Source organism: Apteryx mantelli, chromosome 20 (assembly GCF_036417845.1).
Source record: "Apteryx mantelli isolate bAptMan1 chromosome 20, bAptMan1.hap1, whole genome shotgun sequence".
NCBI classification, from domain to species: Eukaryota; Metazoa; Chordata; class Aves; order Apterygiformes; family Apterygidae; genus Apteryx; species Apteryx mantelli.
The window spans coordinates 15,277,985-15,297,704 of record NC_089997.1 but is presented as its reverse complement, the minus strand read 5'-3'; the positions used below and the strand labels follow the sequence as shown (position 1 = coordinate 15,297,704).

The window sequence follows — 19,720 nt, the reverse complement described above, 5'->3', positions numbered from 1 at the left end:
TCCCAGCCCCTGGCACCCCAACAAGCTGCTCTGCACCATGTGCAGGGGCAGTGGGAAGCAGAGCTGCCTCTCAACCGCTGTGGGGAGGTGATCCCCAGGCAATGAGCCCCTCTGGGGCTGGCTGGGGTGTCCAGGGCTCTGCTGTCACCTCCAGGCTCACTGCTGTGGGGCCACAGCCCAGGACCAACCCTGTCACTGCCTCTCGGTGGTGGCATCCGTGCCTGGGACCAGGGTGGTCCAGGCAGAGCCCCTGGGAAAAGAGCAAGCAGGGGCACTCCCGGGGTGAGGAGACTGGACCTCCCTGCCCAGAGGGGCATTACGGGACCCTGCAGAGAGACCCAGTTTGGCTGGAAGCTCTGCGTGTGGTTTGCAGGGTGGAAATGTCTCTGCCAGCAGGAATATCCTCCAGCTGGGCTGTTCACTATTCCCACACTCCAGGGTCCATGGGCATTTGCAGGCGCACAGCCTGTCTCAGAGCCTGCTGGTCCCGAGACGTGCCCCTTCCCCACTGCTGGTTCTTGGTGCTTCGCCCTCCCTGATCAGCCTTGGGGAGACACCCTGACACCTGGGGAGGGAAGCACCAGCTCTGGATCAAACTCCCAAATGGTTTTAATAAGAACAAATACCAACGCATGGCATAGAAGTAGACGAATAAAAACAGACAAAATGCCCAGCTCTTTCTGCTACCAGTGGGAGAAGGGAGACTGGTCTCTGGCACTCACGGCTCTCCCAGCTGCACAGACCTCTCTTCCGTCTCAGGTGCACCCAACCGCATGGAAGGGGTGGGCTCTCCTGGCCCTGGGCTCAGGGACCTTTGGGCACCAGGGTCCAGTCTCTCAGCCTTGGTGTCCTCATGGGGATGTGCCAGAGATGCCTCTTCAGCATCATCGTACCCTGTGTCTGTGGGGAGCAGGGATGGGGCGTCTCTCTTGGCTCCTGGGGCCCCGTCACTTCCCCAGGAGTGCAGGCTCCCCTCTGGAAGCAGCAAGGCCGGTGCATTGCAGTTGGCCCCATGCACGTGCCCCTCCTGGGCTGTAAATCCCCTTCCTCTCCCTTTTCTCACTGTCCCGAGATGTCCAGCCCCTTATCCCACCCCAGTTTCCATAGCAGGAAAACTCCTGGTGCAGGTTCCCTCCCCATCCTGGGAGGTTGGGCTCTCAGTATGCAGTGACTCTCCAGGCACTGGGGACGGCACCCCAGGAGCCAGCAGCACTGCACTTCCCCCTCACCTCTCTGTGCCTCCCCAGGCCTGTTTCCCTCCTCCGCTTCCCTGGGTGCTTCCCAGTCTCGCTGCCCAGGAAAAACATCCTCCCTGGGGTCAGAGACTTCTCTGGCATCATCATAGCCATCTGCTGGGTCACCTCTGGGCAGGACAGGGACATCTGAAAGGAGAGGGGAACTGGTGGCAATGAGAAGAGCCCTCCTGCAGAGTGGAGGAAGGAAGGATGTGCAGGAACAAGGGGCTGAGATGCTGGTGTTGGCAGGGCCACAGGAGACCCAGCGTCCTCCTGACCACCCCTCCCAGGGTTGCAGGACCATGTGTGTGGGAGTGGGAATCCCTCTTGCCAAGCCGCAGGGTCGGCAGTGCTGGGCTCTGCACCGGAGCTGGCTGTGGAGAATCCCCATGTACTCGTGGAGACGTCAATGCCTTGATGCATGGCTCCTTGGGGTGAGCACAGGGCCTGCTGGAGGCAGGGATGGGTTGAGCCTGGGAAGTTCCCTTGTGACCCTGTGGGGCTCAGGGCTGCAGGCACCCAGCTCAGATGGGCACGTGCGACCCTCACCCGCTCCACATGGCTCTGGAGTCATTCCTGAGGGTGATTCCTCCCCACCCCGATGGTGACACTCAGTGACACCGCTGTTGGTCACACAGCTACAGGGAGGAGAGAGCAACCCTTCCTCTGCCTCACCCTCCATTACCTGGTGCTGACCCAGGACCGTCCTCCTCCTCGCTGTCCCCAGGCTCGGGCTGCAGCTTGGTCAGGGACCCCTCCAAAGAGGAGCCTGGCGAGAGGAGCAGCGGGTGTTATTGAGGTGAGCCCTGCTGACCCTGCTCATGGCCAGCACTGCTGGGGACGGGGACCCACACAGCAGGGACTGCGCGGGGAGGAGGGCTCGGGGCTCGTCCTGCTCCCATGGGACAAACCCCATCTCAAAGGGCCTTTCGGAGCTGCCCTGGGACAGCCCCTTCCCTCACCCACCAGGTACAACCCTGGACAGGCAGCCCAGCAGGCAGGGAGGAGCTGTGCCCTGGGCTGGGATGGGCAGAGCTGGTGGGGAGGAAGCTCCTCACTGGGCTGCTCTCCCCACAGACCCTGTGGCCCAGCACTGTGGGGTCCACTGGCCTAGGAGCTGCCAAGGTCCTGTCCTGGGTCAGGGCTGGGGGAAAGGCCCTGCAGACGTGCTCCCTCCAAAGTGGACCCACACCGACCTGAGCGACCGAACATCGCTTGCTTCTCCCATGTCAAGCTGTAGTCGATCTCCTGGTACACGGCCTCAGAGAAGGGCTCCAGAGACCTCCTGGAGCCTGGCGACAGAGGCAGGGTCGGCACAGGGACATGGAGACAGGAGACCAGACTCCGATGTGGTCACCCAGCCCTTCCCCCCAGACCACACCAGCACTGACCCAACAGCCCAGCCCCACTGCTCTGTACAGGCACCACTGCCACGTCCCCAGTGACAGCAACGTCCCTGTGGAGATGGTCTGGGACAATGTCACCCTCACCCTGTCCCTTCAGAGGCAGCCCCATGCCCCTTTTGGCACTGAGTCCGGTCCCTGGTCTGATCCTGGAGCAGCTCCCACAGCTCCTCTCTCCGGGGAGCTTCCTGCTCTCTGCCAGATGGGTCCATAACACGGCCCTGCCCTGCCATGGGTGGGCAGGGCTGGGCAGAAAGAGCAGCCTGGGGACTGGACACCCGCACTGAGAGACCCCCTGCCCTGGGCTCCTCCTGGCATCACTCCTGCCCCACAGCTTCCCCTCCAGCACTGCCCAGAGCACAGCCAGCAGCATCCTCAGATGTCTCCTGCTGCTCCCATCTCCGCCAGCCTCTTGCTGCCATTCTCTCCTCACCCATCACCATCTCCTCCTGCATCTGGACTCTCTCCTCCCCTGGTTGCTGCTGTCCCACAGCCTGACTGTGGAGGGGCAGGGAATAGGGCAGGAGGCAGCACCCCCACCCCAGCTCCATCTGTGCCCCTCACAGACACCCCACAGCACTCGCGGGGCTGCCAAGAGGCATCGCCCACCCTGGGACCGATGGGGAAGGACCCACCTCTGCACTGAACCCTGGCACTTCGCACTTGCCCCACCAGGAGGGCCAGCAGCAGGCAGAGCAGGGCCCCCAGGATGATGCAGATGACGACAGGCACCGAGATTCTCCCGCTGTCCCTCGCACGGCCCTGGGTGAGATCTGCATGGGCAGGGACATGGACGAGGCAGCCCCCGGCCTGGGGGAGGTGGGGGTCCAGGGACATCCCAGTCCTGACCCCCCAGACACAGGGCAGCAGGGGGTGGGGGCGCAGGGTTGGGTCACCCGGCAGTTCCCACCCTGCTGGGTGAATCACAGCCCTCCCCAAAGACACCCGCTCCCACCCCAGGGCCTCCTATCTGGGGCTTCACACCCCAGCACAGAGCCCCTTCCCTCGGGCTGCAGGTCACAACCTGGCCCCGGAGAGATCAACCCCAGGGAGGAGGGGAGGTTACCTGCTCAGGGGGGTGACGTTGTTGTCCTCGGTGCAGCTGCAGAGCAGAGAGAGAGATAGAGGTGCGTGTGTGTGTGTGTGTGTGTGCGCGTGCGCATGGACATCCCCTTAAAGTCCCATCTGAACTGTCCTTCTCTGGGTCCCCATGACAGGCCCAGGGTCCTCTGCTCTGGGCCGTGGGGAGGACAGCACCGGCAGACCAGGGGATGCACTTACAGGGGTTGCAGGAGTCCCACAGGCAGAGGCCTGAGGACACCCAGCCCCACAACAGCTGCTCCCCACCTGACACCAGACACCTGACCTCCCCAGGGACATCCTTGCTCTGAGGAGCTCTGGGGCCTTGTGAGGACACAGCTGGGGAAACATGTCCTGGAACAAGGGGATGAAGCACTGCCACTCACTGGAGCAATTCACAGCAGCATCTTCCTTGTGCTGGCAGGCACCGCTGTCCCCAGGTTGGGTGCAGCAGTCCCAGAGAGATCGCTCCGTCCCTCTGCACTCCACCCGCTCCAGCCAGATGGGACCTGTCCCCTTCCCAAATGCAGCTTCCCCCAGGGCAGACACGGCAGGGCCACAGCCCAGCTGCCTGCAGGCGACCTCGGCATCCTTCATGTCCCAGGAGTCATTGCACACCGTCCCCCAGGAGCCGCGGTGCCAAACCTCCACTCTGCCTGAGCACCTGTCCTCTCCTCCCACAGCACGAATCTTCTCCATATCTGGAAAACGCAGAACCCCCCGTGTCACTGGGGCAGCTGGGAGAGCCTGGCCAAGCGAGAAGGGCACATGGAGGAGCAGCTACCTGTGCAGCTCGTAGAGTTGGGGCATTCGGCCACCGGGGTTGGAGTGGCTTCTGGTCGTCTCCCTGCAGAAGGAAATGCTGCGGTGAAGGGGCTGCTTCATGGGAGTCATGCAGACAGGAGCAGGACTGACCTGTGCTTGAACCTCCCAGTGCCTCCTTGCTCATGGACACAGCTGGATCCCTGGTAATTCAGGGTAGAACAGCACAGCACTGAAGGCTTACCCCCGCCTGCTCACCCCCAAAGGCTCCCTGGTTAGCAGAGGAGCAGAAGGATGTTCCCAGAGGGGAGGCTTCTCTGAGCTCTGCTGCCAGCAGTGCCCTGCACGCTGCCTGTTTCCTACATAACCCTCAGCCACCAGGACTGGTTTCACTCTCCCCCTTCCCTTTCCCTCAGCAAAACACAGCCATGAGCACGATGCTCTGCATGGACTTCCCAAGCTAAAAGGTGGTTGTCTGGGCCCTCTCTATGGGCAACAGAGAGCAACAGGCACCTCCAAGAGGAGCCTTTGTGCCCAGGTGGCTCCAGCCTTACCACTGCAGGTGATGTGAGTCTCGTCTTGTTGGTAATCACATGACGGCGGGTCCCAGGGAGCAGAAGGACATTGCCAAAAGGAGCTGTTCGTCTTCCCACACTCAACACGATCCAGCCATGTGGGGCCAGATATCCTGCCATACGGCAGGTCTGTTTCAAGGAACCCTTCATCTCCACAGCCCAGCTCTTTGCACACCAGGGACATGGTGTCAGGAGTCATTGAGTTGGAGCAAACACTCCCCCATGTCCCATTGTAGAAAACCTGCAGGCGCCCAGAGCAGCTGTTGCTGTTCTCCAGCCTCAGGGCCGTGAACTCTGGAAGGAAAAGCACAAAGTGGGGGGGAACAAGCTGGTCCTGGGGTGAGGAGAGAGAAACCTGAAGCATCCCTGAAAATCCCCCAGGTTATTCTATGGCATCCATGGGCAGGAAGGCTTACTGCAAGGAGCAGGAACTCTTTTGGACACCCCAGGGCTCAGACAGGCAGAGGGCACTGCCAGCAAGTCACTGTTTCACCAAGGGAGCAGAGAGAAGTCCCCAACGTGCAGCACTACCCTCCCCTCTAAGCCCTGGGGACGTCTGTGCTCTCCCTATAACCCTGACTAGGTCCAGTGAGGACTGTGCACGGATGTCCCCAGGATGGGGGCAGGAAGGGGGCTCAGGGCAGCCAGGGGCAGGCTCGGCCATGCCCTGCTCTCCCTGCATCCCTACCTTCCTGGGCACCAGGCTCCCACCACTGCTCCCCACACAGACCTGAGCAGACGACTCCTGCGTCCTCTTTGTGCCTGCAGTCGTGCTGCCCCCAGGCCTCGGCAGGGCAGTCCCAGAGAGCAGCTTCACCCCCGGAGCAGTTCACCTCATCCAGCCAGATCTGCCCGGAGCCTTCCCCGTAACGAGCAGAACTGGTCACCTCCACAGCCACCCCACAGCCCAGCTGGCGGCAAACAACGGTGGCATCGGACAGGTCCCAGGAGTCATCGCAGATGGTCCCCCAGGTGCCCTTGTAGTAGATCTCCACTCTCCCGGCACAGCGCCCTGTCCCGTTCACCAGCCGGACCCGCCGGCTCCCTGCAGCCGGGAGAAACACCAGCTGTCAGGGACTCCTGGCCCTGGGGAGCATAGTGTGTTGGGGACTGTCAGCGACTCACCTGAGCAAACCACTCCCACATCCTCCGCAATTCCTTCCGGCTCTGCCTCAGGCAGGGAGGTGTTGCAGAGGGTCAGGCGAGTCTCCTTCCCTGCACACTGGACCCTTCTCAGCCCCACGGGGCCCGTCCCTCGCTCAGACTTTGGTGAGTTGTAGGCTCGTTCTGCCTCTCCGCACTGGAGCTGCCGGCACACCACGCTGGCATCGTTCACATCCCACTGGTCATCCAGGACTCTGACCCACGTCCCGTGCAGCAGCATCTCCACTCGCCCGTCACAGCGGCTCCCTCCGCCCACCAGCCACAGGGATTCAGAGGGTTCTGTTCAGAGACAGGCAAAATACCCTGGACCCTCTGTGACACCGGGGAGCCCTGCACCCTGCCATGTGTCTCCCATTTCTGATGCCCTGGGACACCTGGGGGCTCACCCATCTGTAGCCGGCTCACAGTGAGGAACTTGAGGATGGAAGTTTTCCAAGTTTTTTTTTTCTTTTTTCCTCCAGTCACTAAACCTTGCTGACTACAAATGTCATTTCTCAGGAAGGGACAGGGATGGGGAAGCATGGGAGGTGAAGGCAAATCCCAGAGCCACCAGATATGTTCTTGATGATGAATGTGGAGCAGCTTCATCAGGAGGAAGTAGTGGCCTGTGCAATGGCCTGGGTGACGGACAGGATGAGCACAAGCCTTGCTCCATCTCCATGCTGGGACTGGCCCCTGCTGAGACACCCAGGGGAGAACCCACACGTCTCTACCCCTCTGCATCCCTATGGATCAGGGACGTGGAGCTTGTGTCCTTGGCAGGAAGCAGAAGCATGAGGGCCTTTCTTACAAAACAGGACGAGTTTGGGGTTCATACTGACAAGAAGCAAGGGCAAATCCCAGCCCCGCTCCGCAGCTCGGCCTCAGGGATTGCTCCTGCTGGACGCGCCCACAGCAGCCCCTGCAGGCGGTGGGATCAGGGTCTGCAGGGCTCTCTGTGGTCTGGGACGGGGCTGTGTGCTGCAGGAGGGAGCGGAGGGTCCTTCACAGCTGCACTGAGTGGAGCTGTGTCCCACAGCCCCGTCCTGTGCCTGTGCTGCAGGAGGGCAGCAGAGGAGCCCAGGCCTGGCGGTGGTCTCCAGGGCCTGAATCAGCTGCCCTGGGGAGGCAGAGACCTGAGCAGGCAAAGCCCTTTGAACCCCTCCATGGGAAGCCAGGGTTTCTCCAGGGAGAAATTCAGTTTGTCATTGCCATGGGCTCCCCAGCTTTGGGTTGCCATGTCACACACAAGGGGCAAGTTTAGTTAATCCTCCATTTTCCCTGCACTCACCTGAGCAAAAAACACCAGCATCGTTGTCATGTGAACATGAGGAGGCCCCCAGGGCAGTCACAGGGCACTGTCCCAAATGGGATTCGGTCCCCTCACACTGGAAGGTGTCTCTCCAGACAGGGCCGGTTCCTCTCCCAAAATGCCCTCCTCTGGGAACAGACTTGGCAAATCCACAGTTGAGGTGATGACAGAGAACATGTGCGTCAGTTATGTCCCAGCGAGAGTCACAGAGGGTTCCCCAGGTCCCCTGCACCTGGATCTCCACCCGCCCCGAACACCTGCTGCCATTCACCAGCCTGAACCCTGGATATATTGCATGGGAGAGAGAGGGTAATTAGAGAGGATCCCTTTATGCTTGTGCTCATCCATCAGTGGAGAGGGAAATGTCACAGAGATCCAATCCCATCTCCTTCGCTTCTGTCACTGCAGGACTACAGATGACTCCACCCCTCCTGCACTCGCACCATGCTCAGCGCAGTCACTTCCCTTGTCCCCTACCCCACAGCGCCCAGCTCACAGGAGGCATTTCATACCTCCTCCCTGAATGCTCACGTGTGCAGGTGACACCAGCGTCGTTCGCGTGGGTGCAGGTCTGGTTGCTGAGGGACATCCTGGGGCAGGAGGAGAGGAGGGATTCATTCCCCACACACTGCAGCTCTTCATCCCAGATGGCACCAACCCCCTCTCCAAAGTGAGCTGCCCCGGGGATGGACAGGACTGTGCCACACTGCAGCTCCCTGCAGATAACGTCAGCAGCTTCGAGACCAAAGTGTGAGTCACAGACTGTTCTCCACTGGTCTCCATCTCTGATCTCCACACGTCCTGAGCAAGGGCTGTCTCCTCCAACCAGCTGGACAAATCCTGGAGAAAACACCAATGATGGGGAGTTCCCAGAGGCTTCCAGCAGTTACATACCTGCATCCCACATGATTTCCAAGGCAGCCACATCCAAAATGACCCATGAACACCCCAGCAGCAGCCGTCCATGGGTGTTGATGACACAAACCCTTCAGGGCCCCTTGCACCTCCTCTCACACCCACACAGCACTCCAGAGCTTGTGTCTATGCTGGACCCACAGCCACAGGCACTGCTCAGGGAAATGCTGCTGCCCCAGGAGCCCAGCGCTGCCCGGCACAGGCCCCCAGCACCACAGTGCCTGGACCAGGAAAACAGGCCCAAGTGCTGCAGAGCTCAGAGCCAGGCTGGGGAATCGCCTCAGAGCAGCCCAAAATGCTCCCTGTTCCTGGGGGTGTCCTGGGGTGTTGGGGTGTCTGTGAGGGGAGACACGTCCCAGGCACAGAAATGGTGCAGCTGTAACCGGGTCGGTGTCTGGGCCAGCTGTCTCCTCTGACACATGCCTGGGGAGAGGTGTCCCCAGGCAGGGCCACAGCGCACTGCTGGGGCTGTGCAAGTCATGGCCAGCGACCGGGCAGAGGAGCAGGAGATCTGCGTGCAGCCCTGGGCTGACACCGGCGCATGCTGCAAAAGCAGGTGCAGACGAGGGTCAGCAAGTGCTGGCAAAGCCCTGTGACACGGGGCAGCGTGGGGAGCTGAGGGCCGGCAGGAGCAGCTGGACAGCGGGTCAGTGCTGCCTGGACAGGCCGCGTTCCCCGCGGGGCTGTGACAGCCCCAAGGACCCTGCAGGGCCTGTGCGTGCGGTGATGTGGGAGGGAGCAGCCAGGGGCTTCGCAGCCGCCAGGTCCCGAGCTCGTGTGGGGCTGATCCTCATGGGGCGGCCTTGGGCACGGGGTGCAAGGTGATGCCTGTCACCTTGCTCCTCTGCCCCAGGCCCTGCTCTTCTCCTCTCTGAAAAGCCCCTTCGGTTCAGCCTGAGGGTGGGCTGAGCCCCCGAGACCCTGACGGGGTCTGTGCACCCGCGGTGGGCTCACCTGGGGCTTTCCCCAGGGACAGCAGCAGCAACAGTCCCAGCTTGGCAGCGAGAGCAGTCACGTCAGGGCCTGCTCCGGTACCCACGCATTTCTCCTTCAGGGCACAGCCCGGTTAGTCCCCCGATCCCAGGCCCAGCCCCAAAGGTGAGGAACTGGCTGACTCCTTACCTGAACAAACCACTCCAGCATCCCAAGCATGATAGCAGTTATGTCCACCCCAACCAGCATGTTTGCACTCAGACAGGGCCGTCTCGGTGCCTTGACACTCAAGATCGCTCAGCCAAATCTGGCCAGATCCTGGCCCAAAATGTGCATCCGAAAGAGCTTGGAGAGCAGATCCACAGCCCAGCTGCTTACAAACTACAGCAGCATCTTTCATGTCCCAGCCAATATAACACACCGTCCCCCACCGGTCCTGGTGTTTCACCTCCACTCTTCCAGCACAGCGCCTGCCTCCAGCCTCCAGCCTCACCTCTGCAGCACCTTCAAACAAAGACATGGGGATGGTCAGGAGAGTGCCGAGGCCCCACGCTGCAGCTGTGCAAGGTCCCCTGCCCAGGGCCGAGACCCAGGCACGGGGGCTGTGAGCCCTCTACCCGCTGGGCTGTCCCAGGGGCAGTGTCGGGGTCCCTCCTCTCCCTGTGGGCTCCGCTGGGCTGGGCTGGGCTGGGCTGGGAGACACCCAGCTCCAGCCCTTCTGGGCCATTCCCACTCCAGGGACCTCGGCACCTCCTTGCACCCTGCACCCTGCCCATGCCCACCCAGACACCATGCCAGGCTCTGCACAGGGCACCCGCTCCTTCCCAGCACGGCACCTCGTGAGCAGCCCCAGACCCCCAGGCCTCCCCACACTGCTGCATCCCCCATGACCCCAGCCCCCTGTCCACCACCTGCCCCGGGCACCACCCAAGCCCACCCACCTCCCCCAGGGCTTTCCAGGTCCCAAGGGAGAACCAAGATGACCCCACAATCCTTCCAGTGCTTATTCCTTCCTTGCCCATGGGGTATGAGCCCAGCCCCTGCCATTAGCCAGGGCCCCTGGGAAGGACACCTCTCTGCTGGGCTGTGGATGCAGATGCCCTGGTCCCCTTCTCTCTGCAGAGCACAAACTGCCCCTCCTTGGGCCAGGCACACCCTGACCCCAGGGCAGCGAACAGCACAGAAACCCTCCTGGGCACCCTGGGGGTTGGCTGTGTCCTGGGGATCACTGAGCTCTGCAGTCACCAGCTGACCCACCGCCAGTTCCAGGGGCACAGCACTGGGGGGAACAGGGATCCCCAAAGGGTGCCCAAGGATGAGGTGTCTACAAGCACACCCAGGCACCAACTGCCATAAGCACAGGAGCCCTGGAAGCACAAACATCCTTCTCCCACCCAGAGCAGCACAGGGTCGATGGACTTGAGCACCTCCTGACCCTTGTCTCACTGCTTTCTGGGATGAAACCCCTTTTCCAGAGGGATCCCCATGATCCCACTGGTGCCCATTGGCCCCATGGCCATGTGATAAGGAAGCAGGCACTTACCCCAGCAGAGCTGCACCCAGAGGAGCAGCCACAGCACCCGAGGCACAAGGAGTCCCTCTGCCTCCATCTGCAGCCTCCTGCCCTGACAGCACTGCCCTGATGCACCCCACTCCCTGACACAGTTCCTGGGGACTCGCACAGGACAACAAAGATGGGAGGCCAATATATATCTGCAGGTGCTGGTTCAGCTGCAGGAGGAGCCAATCGAAGCAGCAGGCACCTTTTTAGACATTATCAGGGGTTATCTCCCTTCTGACACAGCCCAGCCCTCCAATGAACTTCTCCAGCGCTCTTCATGACCATATATGAGGCACGGCTCCACTGCGAATGTCACGGTCGCTGCTCTGGGGCATCATCACGGGGCCCATCCCAGTGGGACAGGGCAGATCATGGTGGGGAAATGGGTCTGTTGCCCCTTGTATCCCACTGTGGGGACCGGGAGCTTTGGGCATGTCGTACGCTGTGTTTGCCCGAGTGCCCAAGGTGCGAGTGCCCAGCTGTCCCCGCACCATGGGAACCGTGGAGCTGGGATTGCCCCTGGGACGGGCTGTGTCAGGAAGGGAACAGAAACAGCCCCTCACCCTGCTACAGCCCTGCTGTGCCAGGAGCAGCAGCGGTGAAAGGCCTCTTTGCCATGGCCAGAGCCCCATCCCGTGAGTGCGGGCTCGTCGATCCCTTCCTGGACAGCCCCGCGGTGGGTGCCCTGGTCAGGAGCAGGGAGCTGGGCCATTTCACTCCTCTGACAGCACACAGGGCAGCCCAGGCGTTCAGACCCCCCCGACTCTCAGCATGTTCACCCCACAGCCCGTTATTCCCTTGCAGGGGCTGATCAGGAGATCAAAGCCTCGCCTGCAGGTGCACAAACCACAGCCCACGTGACCTTGGCAGCCTGCGCCACGCTCTCCCTGCAGCAGCGCCCAAGCCAGGAAGACGGTGGTTTCTCTCTGGGCTTGCTTCCCCAAGCACTGTCACTGCATGGAGCCGCTGTGCCAGCTCCAGCCCCAAACCTGCTCCCAGGGATGGCGCTGCAGGGGCTGCTCCTGCTGCCTTTGCAGACACAGCTGCTGGGCACAGCTCCTAGAGGGGGATTTTTCCTCGCAGGTGACCAAACCACTCCTGGGGCCCTGCACTCAAGGCTGGGCAGGGGGACGGGTGTCCCCTGTGCAGCAGGGTCTCAGTACTCACAGCTCACAGCACTACCACAGCCCAGGGCCATCGGCACTTGGCACCTCGCCATCTCTCTGTAACTCCCGTCCATTGTACACCACCACTTATGCAAAGCAGAACACACATTTCACTGCAGTTTCTCATTAGTGATGCTGCATCTCACACCACCCCACCATGCTGCTATTGCACACCTTCATACATTTCAGTGCCATTAGACTTTTAGATATGGTCATGTATTTTACTTTTCCACTTACTCAGTGGTTTTCTACTCAGAAAAGCTTGGGCATTGTATTAGGCTCTTTGAATATCATTGTGCCTTTCTTTTCTCACATTACTGCATTATGTTCCCCTTCCATGGGATGCTGTCCTTATCCTCTCAGGAGCTCTTTGCATTTAACTTATTCACCTTCCCTTCCCTTCCCAACAGGCACACGGCTTGGATACTGATTGTGAGGTCACCGCTGCCGGAGTGCCTGATAGGCCAGCAGCAGGCACATGGGTGGGACACGTGCTTTTGAGGTCATTCCTGCTGCAGTAACTGATAGGCCAGCAGCAGGCACAGGGCTTGAATGTCGACTCTCAGGTCAGTGCTCCCTGAATAGCTCAAAGGCCAGCGGCAGACACAGCGCTTGGATGTTGATTGTGAGGTCACTTCTCCCAGAGCCCCTGATAGGCCAGCAGCAGGCACACAGCTTTGATGCTGATTGTGAGGTCACTGCAGCTTGAATGCCTGATAGGCCAGCAGCAGGCACTTGGCTTGCATGGTGATTGTGAGGTCACTACTGACTGAGTCCCTCATAGGCAAGGAGCAAGCACATGGCTTGGTTGTTGTCTGTGACATCACTTCTTCCTGAGTACCTGATAGGCCAGTAGAAGGCACATGGCTTGGATCTGGATTCTGAGGTCACTGCTGCCTTAGCATGGTGCATTAGGGACACAGAGGGGACACGACTAGACATGGCAGCAGGCAGAGCTCCCCAAGGGCCTGAAAACACAGCAAGGCCAACTCTCCATCCCTGGAAGTTCCTTTTACTCCCCCAAAGGCTTTGAAAAGGGACTTTCTGGGAACATCCATGTTCAGTCCTGCTCATGTTCACTTCCCACCTCAAGGAAGCAGATGAAGTGGTCCCAAGGGGCTTCACCTGGCTGAATCTTCCCTCTCTCTTGTGCCCAATCTGCTGCCAAAGAGAGGCCTCTGTGGGGATTTTTCTTATGCCTTTCTTTGGGGCTCACATTACCTCTGTCTCCTCCAAGAGCCTTTGCACCCAGTCTCCAATAAGAACATACTTGGACAGAGAATCAGAGACCACTAACATGTGACAGCCGCGAAGGCGATATTAAAGCAGGTGTACACACAGAGACCCAGTACGGACCTTGCAGGAAAATCTAAGAAGCTCCCTGCTGTTGGACAGGGGTAATTTCTACAGCACACAGACCCTGGAAAGCAGACTTTATTAATGCTGCAGATCTGTATGCTGCTGGGACAGGAGTGACCTCAAAGTCAATTCCTAGCCATGTGCTTGTTGCTGGCCTAGCAGGGACTCAGAAAGACATGACCTCACAGTCACCTGCAGAACAGTGTTTCTGTCACAGGCCTATAAGCCTCTGAGACAGAAGTAATCTCAAAAGCTCATACCCCAGCCATGGACCTGCTGCAGCCCTATCAACCGCTCAGGTAGAAGTGACCTCACAATCACCTTTCCAGACACATCTCTGCTGCTATCCAATCAGTTCATCATGCACAAGTGACCTCACAAGCAACAGACAAGTCTTCTTCCTCCAGATGGCCTATCAGGTACTCAGGCAGAAGTGACCTCATCATCAATAGCCAAGCCATGTGCCTCCTGCTGGCCTGTCAGCTACTTACAAAGACTTGATTTGACACTGGTGATTTTCTGGCATAGCTCTCATAGACAGTGCTGACCTCACTACCCACACCCTGACCATGGGGCTGGTGCCACCTGCAGCTCCCCCTGCCTTCCCCCAAGGCTCAGCCAGCTCCTCAACGGCCTCCCTGATTCACCTCATGGCTTCACAATGCTCATAGTGAGCAAAACACCCATTACATACCAGTTACTACCCCCAAAAAGCGTTAGCTTCTGCCTAGGTATTACCTACATCTAGCCTATGACACTTAGGAATTGGAGAACAGCCTGTAAGGAATTCCTGGCAACATTTTCTAATGGGAGCATTGCATGGGAGCAGCAACCATGAACCTGAAGACAGCAGGGCCTCACGTCCCAGGCAGAGGGAGAAGCCTTCCCGCACCTCAGAAGTCTGGTTTCTTCCCCAATGCTGAACAAACCCAGCAAATCCTCTACACATCCAGGACAAGAAGCATTCTCCTATTTCATGGTTTCACCTTCTGGAGCTCCCTGAGGAAGGCAGCCCTGTCGCCAGCACCGCTGCCCCCGCCCTGGCGGGAGGGCACCCGCTGCCATTTGAACTCGGCCGCAGCCCCCACCAAACCCACTCATACCCGCTCTCTCTCCCACTCCCTTCTCTCCTTTCCTCCCTCTCCTCTTCCCCACCAGCTCCCCAGGGACCCGCCGCGGTTCAGGGCACAGCCTCCCTCTCCAGGGGGGTCGCTGCAGAGCACCGCAGCGCCCTGCTCCGGGCGCAGGCCTGGCTGCATTGGAAGCTGCCCTGCCGGCTGCTGGTGCGGGGAGCTGCCTCGCTCCTGACGCGCTGCCTGAGGGGGCTGTTTGTGCCCTGCCCTGAGGGACCGGCCCTGCGGGGCCACGGGGTGCCGCTGCTGCTGCGCAGCTCTGCCCTGCTCTCGGCACTGCCCTGCTCTCCCGCTCCTCCTCTCTCCTCTCCTCTCCCCCTTCCCTTTTGCTTCACTCTTTCACGCCTTTTCCTCCTTCTCCCCCTCGCTCCCTCTTTCTCTCCTCTCTCTCCTCTCCCCCAGGTCAGGCCAGGCCACTCCCCCCCTCTCTGAGGGCCCTGCATACTGGACTATGATTGGCTGATAGAGCAGTCAGTCTGAGGGAGCCCCGCCCTCCTCCTCTTGCCAGCCAACAGGAGGGCTGCACTGGGGGCGTTGCCATGGCAATGCCATGGCCATGTGACCCGTCGGCGACCCCTCCCCCGGGCAGGACTGCGCCATCTTAGTGGTGGCTGTGGTGTGAGGCTCCTTCAGCGCTGATGAGCTGCTGTTCCGGGCTGACGCACGTTGAAACACGGTTCGTGCACAGGGCGAGTCAGGACACGGAGGAAGAGGGGGCCGCAGCCCACCTGAAGGAGTCCTGGCGTTTCTGCAGCTCTGCGTGCGGCCTCCTTCCCGACGTGGCCTTTGCGCAGCCCAGGCTGGCGTTGCCTCCTCGAGGATTTGCAGCGTGTCCCAGCCATGGGGTGGCCTGTGTGACGGGTGCAACCGTGGAAGAAACACCCGCAGTTTGCACCACAGTTAAGAATAAAGAGTCGCTGTATCTGGGGAAGGTGTTAGCTGTGAATGACTTACTGCTACCATGCAGAGCAGTTGAAGTACTGTTAAAAGCTACCATAATTTCTTTCTGATATCTGACTATGATCTTTAGAATTTCTGTTTTTCTCCTACAGAAGTGGATTTTTCACTGTATTCAGTGGGAGGGAAAAATGAACCTAAGTGCAGAGTGTGATTGCAAATTCTCAAGCACTTGTTCTTAAATCTCTGTCAAAGGGGAACATTTGAACTATTATTTATTTATTTTAGGTTTTAGGAACCTGGTTAAGTGTCAGTTTGACTCTGTCATTATGTGCATTCTATAGTAAGATGCTCTACTGCTTATATTTATTTTTTCAAACCTTTTTTCGCACTTGCTTTTCTTTACTCTTACAAGTGAAGCTCTGTATCGGTCCTGCAGAAGCAGTATTGCAAACCAGCACATGACGTGAAGGTGATGGAAGATCTTGGGTTATTCAGCGATGCAGAAAAATCTAAATATTCATTTATCTTACTGTTTTTGTGTAAGTAATATATTTCACACAGCAAAATAATACTTCTAATGTAGCTGAAGTAACTTCTTCCACAGAGTACCACAGTCTGAGAAAGCTTTTTTTCCTCTCTAATTATAACTTACATATTGATAGGTATGACCATACTAGAGGCATCCTCTGAGCAGGGAGGACATATCTTCTTCCTCAGAAAATGTGAAATAGCAGTCAGAAGTTGTATGCATCTTATGCTGCATTCTCTGAATTGCCTTTTTGTGATTTTTTTGAATGGACACTCTGTTTACAAACAGCTGTTTCAGGACTTGCTTTTTCACTCTACAACTTACCAAAAATAATGGCTGTGGTTGAAATATGCAAAAAGACTGTGTGATGCCTTCCATCGCATAGGCACAACTAAGCTGTTAATCTGTTGTGCTTTTAGTCCTCAGTTACTAAATCTTGTTCCTCATGCACAAAGGAATGATGTGTGCTTGGGCAGGGTGGTTAGCCTGCAGGCTAAAAAGGTGCTGTACAGCTTCCTGTGCTTGTCCCTGTGACTGAGGTTTGGATTCCCGTTCGCCTGTTTTTCCTTGACATCTCATCACCTCCCAGAGAATCTCCTGGGTCTTGTAGTTTAGTCGCCTGTTAGAGGGAAATGTGTCCTAGAATCATTTTCATAAATGGACTTAAGCTCCCTTGTGAACTGCTCCCTTCATGGAGAGCCACTTCCAGAATTTCCTTTTCATGGATCTGAAGCCTCCTCAAATCCAGGCTGCATTTAGTGATGGCAACTCTATGTGTATTTGTTCCTGTGCCAGCATTACCTGTGAGCGTAACTGGTTCTCTGTCCCTCAAGCAACTTCTGTTATTTCTACCAACCATGTTTCCCGTGTCTTCGTTTTGCTCCGTTAAATTAAATTCTCTCTGCTGGGTGCTTCCTGTGGGTACTACTGCCCTGTTCTTTGAGAACTCTGGGATAAAAAGCAAAGATAGATTCATGTACTTCAGGAATCCCTGTGGATGTCCTGCTTTTTGCTTTGCTAATCTTTTTTTTTTTTTTTTCCTAACATGTCCTGGGCCATGAATCAACATGTTAACAGAGAGGCAAAGTAGGCCATGAACTAAATTGAAAAGTACTGGTTTTCTTCTTGTATTAAAATATGCATCCATTTTCTCATCTCTTTTTAGGCTGACAGATACAGGCCTAAAATAGAATGGGCCTCTTGTGAAAACAAGTAGACCTTTATGGTTGGATTCCAGTGATCCTTCCTTGTTTTCTGCATCGTAGAACTGCATGCTAATCTTTTGTGTACATGCAGAGCCTTGATAAAGCTACTGTGTAGGCACCAAGTGTGCGCATGTCAGATTTTCTGCGTGTTTGTGACTGATCCTTCTTGTTTCTTGTCATTAGGAAAACCTTGAGGCGTACTCCCAAGGAGGGAAGAACTAGAAAGAAACTTAAAGAAAGAACTGTTGATGAGATCGCTGACGCTTAAGATGGCAACTCAGGTTAGTTCCGGCTTTCAATTTTCTTCACTGTGTTCTGGCCAAAAGTCCCCTCTGAAACAACTGAAAGAAGCTGAACCACTGGCCATTTTTTATCTGTTCACATTTCTGTATAGTCTTAGAGCTCACAAGCCATAGTCAGGGAATCCAGGGCCCTGCTAGTAAGCTCAGGGCAGAGAAGTCAGCAAACAAAACCAGACCTTTTCCCAAATGCTTATAACCGAGCACAAGAGAAAAGGCAAGAGATGGCTGTTGAAAGGTGGGAATACAAGGAAATGCACAGTCCTACTCTGAACGATGAGCACTGCTCTTACTGCAGCAGTAGCCTGACAGTTTTCATGGGTTTTGAGCAGCGCAGAGAGAATTTTCAGGAGGTAAGGTTGACTGCCAGGTGCATATGAAAACCTTCTCCCAAGCATGAAGGTGGCAGGTGAGAAGAGAACATGCTTCTGCATTTTTGTATTGAGGGGTTAGTCAGTGAGAGATGCTGTCAGGGCCGGCTCAGAATTCAGAGCTGTTCTCTGGGCAGCCAGTGGGAAAAAATGTAGGGATTAAGGTAATTCGTGAAAGACCTTAGCAACTCTGTTTGCTGTGAGAGAAGAAACTTGAAGGGTGTCAGGAGAATGTTCTTCGTGATGAAGGGAATAAGTTCAGAAGATGATCTTTAGAGCAACTTTCTGAATGGATGTGAGTGGGGCAAGGCTGTATTTCAGGACAGAAGAGGACATTGCAGTAGTTGAGCTGATCATGCCTTGAGGAAGAGGGGTAATTATGCAATACCTCGTGAAGGCAGTACCTCGCCCATGTTCCGCAGCCTGTGCAAGACCTGAATGAGGGGAATAAAAACCTATAAAAAGGCTCAAGCCAAAACTTGTATGCATCATAATTATCATCCTGTATGCATCATAATTAATTGAAGCTCTCTCAGGACCCCCCTTCTTGACTTGTCCTGCTGTTTTTGGTAACAGCTGTGAACACGAAGTTCAGGGGAAATCAGGGGTAACAGCTTCACAAATATGGTTACTTTGCAAAAGGCTTTACAGTTACTTTGCAAGGCTCTGGCATCTTGCATATGCCAAAGTCAAGCTGCATATAAGCACCATGTGCTTTTTTTTTTTTCTTTTAACCTTCCCAACAAAGATGGAATTTTGCTCTCACAAGGAAGAACATGTAATGCAGTTTGAAATCAGATGTGTGAGGAATACGTATAATGGGCTGGAAACTTCACAGATCTCACAGTACCTTCTGGGGTAGACTTGATTTTTGATGTGACATAGTGTGACCTAATCTTGTTTTTGTTATTGCCTTTGAAATGCTTGCAGATGGAAACATGCAGTCTACAGCAGTGGTTCTCCATCCTCTTCATCAGATGATGAGGATCATTTTGCCCAGGAGTCAACTAAAGAGGAGGAGCAGCTGTCTGACTGTGAAGTGTTCTCCTCCCTGCTCCTGTACAGAGTCTAAACGGTGGCAATACTTAATCCATTGGCATAATATGTAAGTTGTTGGCACTGGTGGCTCTTAAGTGGGCTCTCTACCATTGGACTTTTATAATTGACTCCTTAAGAGCAATTGGATTTCTTTGGAGAGGTTAGGCGTAAACTCTAAATATTTTAATGTAAAATTCTGTTGCCCCTCTGCTTTACAGTAGGCTATTCAGAAAGAAACCCCCCCATAACAGAAAATGTATAAATAGAGGCAATGACAGGATTTCTTTGCCTTCCTTTAACCTAGGACATGGGTTCTGTTGAATTTATCTTTAGGTAAACTGAGGCATCAGTACATTTGTGTGCTTGAAAAACTTCTGCCAATACTGAGCTTTTATAGTAGCAGTAAAAAGTCATTTCTTAAGGATTTTTAAAATGCAGCATATCTGTAGATTCAAAGTAGAGGGAATTCCTTGCCATAGTTCAAGGCTTAGTGTCTTGTGTGATAAAAGGAAAGTATACTCAAAAGGTGTCCTGGTTTAAAAAGGTGGTTTGGGGTGGGGTTTTTTTTGGTTTTGGGTGTTCTCTGTACAGGTCAGCTTGACTGATTTATAAGCAGGAAAGGTTTGTCTTTCGGAAGTCAATTGTAATTTGTTGCTTGAAAGACCAGCTGTTTTCTTTCATGGGCATAATATCTATAGATTTAAAGATTTAAATCTAAAGAGCTAAATATGCTGTTGGTCTGCAAAATTCAGCTCACAGTAGGATGAAATATAACTATATTCTTTGCTTTCAGTAATGTTA

General features: G+C 56.1%; 1 protein-coding gene across 1 annotated transcript in view; it reads right to left on the bottom strand.

The window, feature by feature from the left end:
- Window positions 1–4,443: 4,443 nt before the first annotated feature.
- The window catches only part of LOC136993810 (antigen WC1.1-like), a gene marked incomplete at its 5' end in the record, with an annotated part of 125,510 nt that continues 110,233 nt past the window's right edge, over window positions 4,444–19,720 (bottom strand). The window contains 5 exons of the mRNA XM_067308756.1: window positions 4,444–4,565; window positions 5,035–5,349; window positions 5,786–6,100; window positions 8,138–8,350; window positions 9,548–9,862. Coding sequence (XP_067164857.1) covers window positions 4,444–4,565; window positions 5,035–5,349; window positions 5,786–6,100; window positions 8,138–8,350; window positions 9,548–9,862 — 1,280 coding nt within the window. The remainder of the gene's footprint in view (window positions 4,566–5,034; window positions 5,350–5,785; window positions 6,101–8,137; window positions 8,351–9,547; window positions 9,863–19,720) is intronic.